Genomic DNA, 12,474 nt, shown 5'->3' with positions numbered 1-12,474 from the left:
CCCTCCAACCATAACATTATGTTCGTTGCTACTCCATCACTGTCCTTTTGCTAGTTATGAATGGGGAGACCCCTGTGAAAGGGTCATTCGACCCCCAAAGGTTCAGAGCCACTGAGCTAGGAGCTTAACGGAGACCCTTTTTACCAGATGTTTATCCTGCAAAAAGGGAAACAAACCAACCCCACAACTTGACATTGGCAATCTGAAGCAAGAGAATCAATGAGAAAACCCCGGCCCGGGTCTGTCTCTGCCCTGGCAGACAGGCCTTCTGCCTTTGGGGTGGAAGAGGTTAACTTTAAAATGCTACGTCAACAGCAGCAGCAACAAGAAACACCTCTGGGTGCTTAAAATCTTTTTAAAAGAGAGTTACTGTGTTTCCCAAGCCCCAGGATGTGCATGTGCCCAGGAGTGGTCACCACAGTGCAAAGGCGACTTTCTCAAGTGCAAGGTCAAAGCTGGGAAGGAAGGAGTCCTCTGGGTGGCAGGACTCCAGGACCTCCCCCCTCGTCCCCCCTCCGGCAGTCACCTGCGCAACATGGTCAGGACGTCGGTCAGGCTGCGCACTCTCTTCAGCAGACTGTCCAGCTTGTGTGGCTCCTCCTTCAGGAACCTCACGGCCTCCACCTCGACGCGGAGGACGGCGCGCATCCTGTTCTGCAGGGTCGGGAACTCCCCTGCAGGCCCAAGTGGGGGGTTAATTCTCGGAGGACGGACGGACACGGACGGACGGACGGACACACACACAATCACTAGGCAAAAGGTTGGGAGCCCCGGAAAGTGAGAACTGTGGGCATCAGTGAAGTCCTAAATCCGACGGCACCCCAGAAGTCCCCATGAGTGAGGCCAGGAGGCTGGTCTATTCTGTTCGGTGATGCCTCCCAAGCGCCTGGCACACAGCCGATGCCAAAGGCACCCGGAATGGCTCCGCCACAATCTCACCGGTTCGGGACACCCCAGGAGCCCGCCCCAGCCCCTCCCTGCAAGCAGAAGCTCACCTTTCAGGGACGCGACAGCCTCCCCCACCTGCCGCAGGAGGAAGGCCCCGTCTTCCACATCTTTCAGGGCAACCACGCATCCAGCAGAGGCAGAACCCTCCTTTAAGTCTTCCACGAAGCTCTCCAGGTCACTGTGCGGAGCGAGCAAACCAGAGACAAGTGAGCGCCCAGGGCCTCAGCCAGGGCAGGTGGCGGCAGCAGCAAAGCAGCCCCCCACTTTCCATTCCACTCCACTCCCTGGCTGGGTTTAAGGATGTTGTGGAGGTCGGAGCCAAGTCCCAGAAAGTGTTGCCGGGGCTGTTTAGAGAGAAGGGCCCCTCTCCATTTCCGGCGTTGCCAATGTCAGCGGGGTGGAAGGACGGATGTTGCTTGCACTTTGCGGCCTGAATGGGAAGGCAGAGGGAGCTGCAGACATGTGAACTGGTTTGCCTGGCATTTGGAGGCAGACAGCTCTTGCTGTGGAGGTGGTCCTGTGCCTTACTGGGTGCTTGGCTTCTACCCAGTCGATACCAATGGCCTGCCCCCTCATGTGCACTGTGTCCAGACCTTGCCAACTGTCTCTGGGGGAGGGGAGGCGGCGGCACTGCCCTTCAGCAAGAGTTTCTGGTTTACCGGGGTGGTCCTGCAGTCACTGATGGGCTGTTCCGCCCCCACGCCCCCTCCAAGAGACCCCAAGAGGAAATGATCCCAGGCCTTGGTGGGCATGAGTGTCCCGGACACGTGCTCTCTCAGAGCGTGCCAGCTCCCGCAGAGCTCAGTTATGTCTTCCACTTCAAGGACAACCAAACAATTATATCCTGCTCCCTGGGCACAGCAAGAACCCGATCCCAAAGCACATTTCTCTCCTGCCTGTTGGCTGGGACAACAGAAAACCCGCTCCCAGAGGAATAGATGGAGGAAAACCACCAGGGGGCAGTAAGTGAGCAGAAGTCTCCTTCCCAGAGCCTGGCTCCCTGCACAGCAGGAAAACAGGCAGTGGACAGGGAGGAGGGAAGCAGGCACAGGGAATCTGGGCCACTCTGGGGCAAACAGATGGATGCACTCTGCAGCTGGGCTGGATTCATTCACACAGGGCTCCGGGTCCATACCGCAGGATCCAGGGACGGGTACAAACACGCCATCTCCGAGAATTGGCGTGGGGTTTGGGAATGATATCTTTGCTTCCAGTGTAAGAAATGGGAGCAAAATGACCGCCGTCCACTCCTGGTGGTGGAACGATGCGCCTGGAGACCAGGGAGGCGGTCACTGCTCACCGTCCCCATTCTCAAAGGATGGAAAGGCACCCAACGGGACCACAGCCACCAGACGGGACTTCCTGCAGAAATGATGTCCCAGAGGCTGAGAGACTGTGCGTGCGGTCCCTAGCTCAGGACACGGAATCCAGGACAGGCCCGCTGTGTGCAGAAAAGGTCTCTCCCTTCCCATCTTGTAGCCAAACAGCTGCAGCAAAGGTTGACTGGCGCGGCCGGCCCTTCCCAGCTTTGGTGGCAGAGCTAAGGCCCGACGGCTATCAGGACTACGTTAACGGCCACAAGCCTGCCGGTTTTCAGTATTTCCAGGAACCGTCCGTCCTCTGACTGGAGGTCTACCCTTGGCTTAAACTCCCCTTTCAATCTCGTCTACACAACGTGTCTCGTGGGTTCAGAACCTCGCACACGAGAGGCGTTTCCCACCTGGGTCAGGAAGACCACACCGTGTGTCATGATGGCAGTGTGCATCCCGGCGGCACTCCCACATGCACGTTGATGGTCCTTGTCACAGATGAGCACAGAGGGTCCCACTTGCTCATCCACGTGGCACACGAGACCAGGGCGCTCACGTGGGCGCTGTAGATAAACGTCACTAGGACTTTCCACTCGACTCGACCCGACCAGCACACCCCGGGGTCTCAGAAGCTGCAGGACAGGGGCAAAGCCCTTCTAGCTGTGCAAGCTGCTTTCCCCTTGACATCAGTTAAAGACCAAACCAGAGCCGCCGGGTGGTACAAACCATTTCCACCCTTGGCTGCTACCTGAGAAGATGGTGGTCTGACGGCACCCAGAGGAAGCCTCCAAACGTACCAGCCCTTGGGAACTGTCCTGCCCTGACCCACGGCATGGCGTCACCAGGAGTGGGAATCAGTTTGGGGACACTCAGTTTGGTTTCCCGTTAAAAAGAAGCAGACGAGTTTGCTAAAATGGATTTCACTGGCCTGTGTCCCATTGCCCGCCCTCTGTCAGGCCTGAGCTGAGCTACTCTTAGGCTGTCACTGGGATTCAGGATGCCCTTCCTCAGCGGGGTCAACGGTGGTCCAGCGATGAACACAATCCTTTATGACAGGAAATGTCACCGAAGGGTTACATTTAGCAGACACGTTTGAGAGGAATAACTGAGACCTAGTTTGGGTTTAACTGGGTGTCCGTCCCAGGATAAGTAAGAGGAATGATAGCCTTACGAGCTCACAGTGGCCGATCAGCTCTGCTCTTCAGTGTGGGAGACACGGGGTAGACGGTGCTACATTTAATTAATTAGGAAAATGGTTTAGATTCGAATGTTTCCCCGCGACTGCTCCAGAGTGTGTCGTCCTAATCGCAGTCAAACACGCTGGGTTGGCAGAGGGGTGACATGAGCTACAGGTACCACATCAAAGAGACCACACGTGTCGGGACATGGAAGCCTCTAGCCCAATGGTGGAAGTTGCTCCCAAGCTCGGAGAGCGAAGAAGTCCATGGAATGGGCGTGACCAAGTGCCCAGGAAAACGACTGTAGTGTACTCAGAGGTGAGATACTTGCACGATAAACCTTTGCTGCCTAACCAAACATGGGTTCACATACGAACTGTGCCTCCCAACCTCCTGATGGGGGTGCTAATGAAACACTGCTCACATCAAAAGAGGGCTTGATAGCGGCTCCCAATTAGAACTTTACGTACGATTCCCAACAATCAAGGGGGCATCTCCCAGGCTGCAGCACACATGCCTTACACTGAAATCCCATTCGTTGTCGTACGACAGTGGGCTCACAGGAAGGCTGCCGGAGTACTCCGTGACGTGGGCTATTTGTCTAGATGGGCTCTGACCCCGGGGCGTGACTGGATCGCTCAGGCATCAGGGGAGGGTACGAAGACCCATGGAAACCAGACTCGGCAGAGACTTAACCTGTACCTACTCAACCCCGCGGAAAAGAGATGCCCGACTTGGGGTTCATCAGCCCCTGCATCCACACGAAGGGCCTCCCTGTGGACGGAGGGGATGCTCCCTGTCAAGTTCAGCAGGCGTGAACATGCCTGAGGGGAACGGCACTCACCAGAGCTTCCCCATGATCCGCTCCTCTTCGTGAAGGTACTTCTGTCTCTCCTGCTCCACCAGGTGGCGCTGCCTCTGCACGGGATCCTCCAGCCTCCTCATGGTGTCCAGCACTTTGCTGCTGATCTCCACCTCGGCCTTCTTCACCATCGCCCTCAGCAGCTCCTGGTTCTGCAGCTGGAGAACAGAGGAAATCAACCCCCACTGAATGCAATCAGCCCACAGCCAGCGGAAGCCGTCTTTCTTTGGAGAAATGAACACGGCAAGGGGGCAAAAACAGCCCAGGCAGCTTCTGCCCGCAACACTTGCACCTATGCAACCAACCGACAACCAGGCAAAAAGACGTGCAGCAGGGACAGTGGGCATCAGCACACTCCAAACCAGACCGCATCGCCTGCAGGGCAGAGCAGAGCTGTCCCTGTGCACACCTGAGACGGTAAATCCTGACGGCCGTAGCAGGCCTCCTCTTTCTCCCTTGAAGAGGCTGGTGGTTTTGAACTGCCGACCTTGTAGTCAGCAGCTCAACGTGTGCCCATTGCGCTCCCAGGGCTCCTTTAACAGAAACCACCAAGCATGCCAGTTTTGGAGCCAAGCAGGTATTGAAGAAACCGCCAAACCCTCTCAACCACCGGGCACTGTGAGACCTCAGCCTCGCTTGTCTGGAAAGATAGAGACTGCCCAAAAAACAAACAAATCCGTCTCAGAAGTACAGCAGAGGGCTCCTTAGCTTTGGCCATGCTATGCGGAGAGTCCAGGCCCTGGGAAAGAACATGGTGCTCGGTAAAGTTCAGGGCAGCCAAAAAGAAGACAGAGTGACACTGGCTGCCGTGAGGACGGGCTCCCAGGTTAACTGAGAGGACGGTGCTTCCCTCACTCTGCTGTCCCCAGGGCCATTCCGAGCCAGAGCCCTCTCAGAGGCGCCCACCAGGTGGGAAGGCACCTGGTTTGGCTGGGCTATCCTGAGGATGACATGAGGGAATGCTTGCTGTACAGCAGGTGTTCGGGAAGAGTCCCACTGCCCATGTTGTCTCTGCCACTCAATGAAGCCCCAAGCCAGCCTTGTACTACGCACGGGAGTCAGAGGTGGATGGCACCATACAAGAATGACGTCACCTGCTGTGGTTGTGTGTCCTCCAGCGCAGGGAGCCTACACGACAGGGTAGACCAGCGCCGCGGGGCTGCCCCCGTCACTGGCATGGAAGCCCATTACCTGTCCTGATTTTCAACCACGAGCTATCCCCTCGGATCAACAGGCGGCTGTGTGAACAGAACAAGGCCTACGCAGCCACCAGGCAGCAGGAGGGTTATTTGGAAGTCAGGACTTCCGAGTCTTCAGAGTGCCATGTCCACCAGCAAAGGGGTTGGGGGGGGGGGGGCTCGTTTGATTCTGCTTCACCCGTTGGGACAGGTACCCGAGGACTCAGTACTTCTGTGCGGACTCAGTGCGGCATTCCCGAGGCCTACCGGAGACCCATCATTCCCAGCCTGGGTGAACCTTAGAATCCCCAGCCCTTGCCCTCCAGTCGAGATCGACAAGACCAGACGCTGGCCGCGGTGGCCGGATAGTCACGTTTTGGTTAGATCTTCAAGTAAAGCGAAAGGCTATCCAGGGTTGGGAACCATTTCCCCAAGACTGCTACGGAGGAACAGATACGGGGTTGTCACAGCGGCCTGACCCGACACATACCGGCACGCTGCCTGGTCCCGGGTCGTCCCTCCCATCCCGGCACCTTCACGTGCCTGTCCATCGCTGTGCTTCTGCGTCCATGCATCTCCCCAAGGCCCCCACCCTCACAGTCACCATCCTATTGGCCTTCTCCAGCTGTGGGTCCCTCACGATGGCCAGAGAGCCAAGCAATATTCTGCTGTGATCCATGATATTCCCATTGGCTCACTGTTGGGGTGTGCCTGCCAGCTCTCTGCTAAGCTCATCTTCATCTGGACGTGTCACTGAGGCCTGCCTATCAAGCGGACCCTGCTGGTATTGGAAAGCTCACCGGTAGGCTCCTGGGACGACAGCACCATGCTGACCTGCACAGACTGACCGGTGCGTGGCATGGCGTGGAGGCTTAGCCTGACCATTCCTGTGACACTGGGTGGTGGGGGGGAGTCACAGGAAGGGGACCAGAGTGCGTGTCTTGGTGTGCGGAAGCCCTCCACGCCTCCCTTGGCGCTCTCTGGATCCAGTTTACAATTTGCCCACCCCACGGTGTCTGCATCCACATTATTTCCCTGAGAATCATCCATCAATTGTGCAAATGAAGTGCTCAAACAGGATATGCGCTCTAGTCTGGGGTTTCCCTAGAATTTAATTATCTAATTACGGGAGTTGGCTGCCAAGCACAAAAGACTTCATTCCGTTTCACTATTTTATAACACAGTTCAAAGAACATTTGAATTTCTAATTCCATTTTTTGTTCTTTGGAGACTGTTCTAGGGAGTTTCGCGTATCCGAGTGATAGCTCTATTACTGGACGGAGAATCACTCCCGCTGTGTAACAACACATATGCAGAAGGGGAATTGGGGCGGAGGCGCCTACATTATTCTGTTCTTTTCTCATGTAGACTCTTGTTTCCTGGGGCAGGGGCGGGGGTGCAGCAGAATGAGCGCGGGGTCTACAAACACAGAGGCAGAGGCAAGGGCCCACCGCATGCTTTCTGTGCCCCCGGGTGTCTGTCCTGCGGAACTACATAGATGCCAACTGCTAACTTCAAAGGCACATCCGCTCATTGGCCTTTACACCAGAAAGCAAGCCCCAAACTGTTCCATAGCTCGGGAGGAATGCAGGCGCTTGCATGCATGGCGAGGAGAGCCTGCCTAGAGCCCTCCCTACCAGTCAGGAGCTCGGAATAGTGCTGGCCGTCAGCAGCCGGTGTTGCACCATAGCCTCCCTATCAGATTCTCCCAGGGCCTTGCACATAGATCTGTGGGAGAGCGGCTCTAAACTAGCACAGCCGGCCTTCTCCATGCCGTTCGGAACTACCACTGGCTGCAGATGGAGGCATGTGCCCCGCAGAGGTCTCTTGGAGTGGGTCTTAGCCCCTGGCTCCCCTGCAGGTTAGTAACTAGCCTTTGGGAATGCTAGTAGTTAACAAGCCGAGGCCCTCCTGGGGTGGCCGGTGCCGGCTAACAGGAGTGGCGTCCCCACAAGAGGCAGCAAGAGGCGGTGATGCTCTCGAGCACTGTGACAAGGCACATTTCTGTTGCTTAAGGCCCCGTGGTGTGCTGCTCTGTTACCTGCATCCCTAGTAAAGCAATCAAACCACCTCGCTCAGACTACACGCTTGGTTTTCCTGCGAGGGTCCAGAGAAGAAGCACAGCTTCCCAAAGGCCAGCAGATGGCACTACAGGGCAGGGGCGGTAAGAGGCGGGCCTCAGCCCTCAAGCCTCCAGGGAAGTTAAGAAGCCTCTCTGGCTTGCAGCCCTGTCCAGTGGGCCAGCCCTGTCCAGTGGGCCGCACGGGTCCCATTCAAACGGCGCTGACATTAGTTCCTGGCATTTAAAAACAGAGCGATGTCGTTTAAACACATTTCCAGATCTTCCGGAAGCAAGCAGAAGCACTGGACCCAGCTCTGTCAGGTGAGAGAGCTGAAGGAGCAGAGTGTGCCACTGTGGCACGGCCTTCCCCCCACCCAGTCTGCGCCCTCACCTCCGGTCACTGAGTCACTCCTGGCCCCTCCGCCCAACCTGTGCGTGGGGTCCCACAAACTGCAATGCCAGGAGGAGCTGGCGCAGAGGAGGGGGCCGAGGCAACTCAGGAGAGGATTTAAATGAAATCGAGTGGGATGCCAAAAGGTATCTGGTCTGTTGCCTTAGAAACGCAGCAGCCGCCTTTGGGGATCTGAGGCCTGGCAGATGCCAGCCTATGACAGCACCCCCTGGATCTTCAGTGGGGCTCCAGCCCGGTCCTCTGCTCTCCTGTGCAGGGCAATGGGAAATCATGGTCTTACCTTGAACGGAGTTGCAGGGTAAGGGATTTGCAGGGCAATGGGAAATCATGGTCTTAACTTGAACGGAGTTGCCCTTGAGCCGGCCAAGTGCACGCTGGAGTGAAACGTGGGTCCCCTCCCCAGGAAAGGCTGGTCGCCCGCAGGCTGGCGGGACCCTCTGAAACCTGCTGCACATCAGAGCAGGGCGGGCGTGTCTGACACACCTGGGGTAGCTGCACACGAGGTGCACACCTGCATGGAAGGTGAGGGCCCACTGCCGGCCGTCTCCTCGCCTCCCGAAGGGGCGGCAAGCATCGGGCTTGGAGTCCTTTCCTGACGGAACCACAGCAGCTCGAGACTGGCGCCTTACTGGCTGCCCAGGACTTTCAGGCCTGCGTGGCCCAGGGCCTGGCTGTGGTGGGCTTTGAAGCAGCGCTTCCATGACAGCTTTCTTGACTTCAGGGGACATGGCAGCCTTAGTCTAAGCCAATGCCACGTTCTCAGCACCCCAAAGGCAGAGGTCTGAGGTGGACAGAGGAAACCAGACGTGATCTCACTGAGAAGTAGGGCCCTTGGCTCTGGCTCCCCTGGCGCCAGACACACGCCGCGGCGCTGCGTCAAATCAAGACAGCCTGGTGAGCAAGCCTGGCCAAGTGAAGGGTCCTCCCCTCCCCACCTGAGCTCCCCACAGGTCCCTGTCATCCCTACCAATGGAAAGGGGCAAGGGAATGACTGGAGGACACATCCCAGGCCAGCAAGGGTGTGCCAGCCGGGAGCGGGAAGGCACCTCGGCACTGTTATCAGGAAGTCTGACCCGGGGTCTAGCATGTTCCTCTCCTCCAAGACTCCAGATCCCAACTGCGTTTGCGTTTCCCGAGCACAGGTAAGCACAGCTCCCAGGAGTGGTTGCCACTTGGTCACGGCGGCCGTGGAAGGTTCCAGATGAGGATGGTGTGTGAGCAGGAAATGTGCGGCCAGGACTCTGCTGTCTAGGTCTTCCATTAAACTCAACACCATGGATGCACGGTGACCCCATAGGACAAGGTAGGCTTGCCCCTGTGGCTTTCTAAGACTGTAACCCTTTACGGGCGTAGAAAGCCCCAGCTTTCTGCCGTGGAGCGCCTGGTGGATTTGAACCTGACCCTGTAGCTATCAGACCAGTGTGCAACCACTACACCACGCCCCAGGGACCTACGGATCTTCAATTAGGTCCTCGGAACAGAATGGCAGGGGAGGTGCCGTGGGAGCAAAGGGTGTGGGGGAGGAGCATGGGAGGAGGGGAGAGTTGAACATGGATGGAGTGGACAGTGGAGACAGACAGAGCCCCCCGCGGTGCGGTGAGGGGCGCCCTCTGACCTGGAGCTGCCGCATCTGCTGGAGCTGGAGCCGGAGCTGGGCCACGCTTCGCCTCATGTCGAGCAGGCTCCTGTGGACGGCCGACGAGCCCGCGGGAGGGGGCTGGCTGGGCGGCACCGTGGACTCCAGGCTACTGGGTGCCTTCCCTAGGGCGGAAGCAAGAAGAGCATCCAAGAAGGTCAGCCAGGAAGGTCTTGGCTCTAAGTTCCATCCCAACGCAGCGCACTGGCCATGCTAGAAGCAAAAGCCTGTCCTTCCGTCCATAGGACCATTGAAAAGAGAAAGAAATCGCGCTGTTTGCCTCCATGGCAACGGGGGACTGGGCTAGCCACAGGTGGAGCTGTGATCTGGAAGGTGAGTGTGGGAGGCAGGCAGGCGGCAGCGCAGCATGGTACAGCCTGGCCCCTATAAGGACCTGCATCTGTCCCCGTCCACAGAAAGGCTAGTGTCCTTTAGACACGCGGGCAGGCACAGCAAAAACAAAGCCAGAAAACCTAACTGGAAATGTGCCCCCTTGAGTTCTTCTGCTTTGCTTAACTACCTTTTGTATTTGAAAATCTGCCCCGTGGGGAGCCATTGTTTGGTAATGACCAAACCAAACTCACCGCCAAGGAGCCAATTGCGCCTACAGCCCAGCAAAGGGTTGCCTGTGGATTTGGGGGACTGTCACTCTACGGGAGTAGAAAGTCTCATCTTTCCCTCTCGCAGCAGCATACGTGTGGTTTCAAACTGCCAACCTCACAGTTAAAAGCCCAGCTTAGAACCACCGTGCCACCGGGGACATAGGATTTGAGAGTTGTAGGACCTAACATGTCATGCTTAATGGGTGATTTTCGGTGTTAATCTAAGCACGCATAGCCTCGGTTCCACAGAAATTTGTTCCCTCCCTAATTAAGAGGCGGAGCAGCCTGTTGAATCCCGCCACGTTCTCCAACCCAAAGAAGGATGGCCTCTGGGGGACCTCTTTTAGGAAGAGGGCTGGCCACAACGCTGCCACTGTTCCTGCACACCCAGCAGCAGAAAGAGCAGCTTCCTCCAGGGCCCCCAGCCGCCCTGTGCGCTTCTCCATTGAGCTGAGCCTCGGGCCTCGCAGAAGGCCCTCTCGGGAGACCCGCCCTGGACCCAGCTTGCTTTAGAAAGGATTCTAGAGAATCCCGAGTAGGACCTGATGGGCCAGGAGGCTTTCAAAAGCCCCAAATCAAACCCATGGTCCCCGAGCGATTCCAACCCCCAGTGACACTGCAGGCCAGAGTGGAACTGCTCCTTGGGGTTTCCGAGCTGTCTCCCGAGCAGTGGGTCTTCTGGGCTGGCCGTGCAGTTAGCCCAATGGGGACACTCTGTATCTCCCAAAGCCCAAACCGGGCCCGCAGCCGCTGGGCTGATCTGAGGCCAAGTGGCCTTGTAAGACAAGAGTCCAGCTCCTTCCTGGGGATCTTAATGCGAGGACGGTCTGATCTTTCTCCTGTGGAACCTCAGACAAACAAGCTCGATGCCAACTCTAGTGATCCTACCTGTGGGTCAAACCGCCCCTGCCAGTTTCCAAGACTGTAACGCTCTATGGGAGTAGCATGCCCCGGCTGGTGGTTTCGAACTGCTAACCTTGACATTCGCAGACCAACCTGTATTACACAGCACTAGGGCTCTTTGTGGAACGAAGGAAAAGAGCTAATTCCTCCCTGTTGTTACTGTTTGCCACTGAGACAGTTCCGATGCTTATGAGCAAGCAGACTGCCCCACAGGGGCTTCATAGGAACCGATCACTAGCTCCTTGTCCCGTGTGGCCTCTCAGTGGGTTCCAAAGACCCACCCTTTGGGTTAGGAGCCGAGGGCTTAGCTGTTGCGCCTCCAGGAAGTCACCTCCTCGCTCTGCGACCAAAGCTGCTCCTCCATAGTGTAACCCAGTCAGTTATGTATTCCCACGATGGACCCACGTGCGACTGTAATGCGAATGTCCAGGCAGTCGCCACACCACCCACATCTGATTCAGGTACAGCTCAAAGGTACGAATCAACCCACACAGCTCATTCTCTTTAAAATTCTAGACTCACAAAACGATTCGTCGTAATAACTGGGCCCCACTCTGTGGTGCTCATCAAAACATTATTATTATTACTGCTATTGTTACTTTACTACTGAGCTAAAGATGTTTCGAAAGTGTAATGTCTTTATGTCTAGAAAGGCACGCTATCTGCTGTGCACTAAGACAGGCATTTGATGAACTGACGTTAGAGCTGAGCAGTACCTTAGGTGTTCCGGCTTGTGTACAAATTCAACGACAGACGCTTGTTTGCCGTCAGGGGGCTCCTGTGTCCCTGGGCTGCCCGGGCTGGCTGACCCTTTACAAGCTGTGACTCTGGATGAGTCACTTCACCTCTCTTGAGATTCAATTTCCTGTTACATGGAGAATGACACCTTCCTGATGGGGTTATATGCACTCAGTGCCACAAACACAGCCTGAAAGCACGGCGGGTCCCTTCCCTTCTCCCGGCTCCACAGTCTGATGAACGCCCAGCAAGGAACCGAGGAGGCCAGGCTTCCTGCACTCACGCACCTTTTGCTCAGAATGTCACACCTCTGTGATTCCACTTACGCGTGTACAGAACAGGGGTAGGAACACCTGTGCTGGACATGACCTCCAGAGGCTGGACGCATGACTAGGTCTCGAGCACTGTCTAAGGCTGCCAGGGGCATCTAAAACCAGGCCCTCGGACCCTGCCTTATACGGGTGCAGAATGAGAAAGGCCAGATTCCACAGAGATGCGGGACTGCACACACACACACACACAGACACACACACACACACACGTTGCTAGTGGCATTGCAATTGGCCCAGCCTTTCGGAGGAGCCAGTGGGCCGCCTGGTGTGAATGCTTTTAAACCACTCACCCCTTTTCATTTATGCATTCCAC

At 56.6% G+C, this 12,474-nt stretch overlaps 1 protein-coding gene across 19 annotated transcripts in view; it reads right to left on the bottom strand.

Moving 5' to 3' along the window:
* KIAA1217 (KIAA1217 ortholog) overlaps positions 1 to 12,474 on the bottom strand; it is a 944,408-nt gene that overhangs the window by 25,517 nt on the left and 906,417 nt on the right. For all 19 annotated transcript variants that reach the window (XM_075552493.1, XM_075552494.1, XM_075552500.1 and 16 more), the window contains 4 exons: positions 9,566 to 9,711; positions 4,281 to 4,456; positions 996 to 1,126; positions 527 to 674 (listed from right to left, as the gene is read on the bottom strand). In XM_075552493.1, coding sequence (XP_075408608.1) covers positions 527 to 674; positions 996 to 1,126; positions 4,281 to 4,456; positions 9,566 to 9,711 — 601 coding nt within the window. The remainder of the gene's footprint in view (positions 1 to 526; positions 675 to 995; positions 1,127 to 4,280; positions 4,457 to 9,565; positions 9,712 to 12,474) is intronic.

The sequence above is a fragment of the Tenrec ecaudatus genome, chromosome 6 (assembly GCF_050624435.1).
Source record: "Tenrec ecaudatus isolate mTenEca1 chromosome 6, mTenEca1.hap1, whole genome shotgun sequence".
NCBI classification, from domain to species: Eukaryota; Metazoa; Chordata; class Mammalia; order Afrosoricida; family Tenrecidae; genus Tenrec; species Tenrec ecaudatus.
This window is presented reverse-complemented; position numbering and strand designations above follow the sequence as displayed.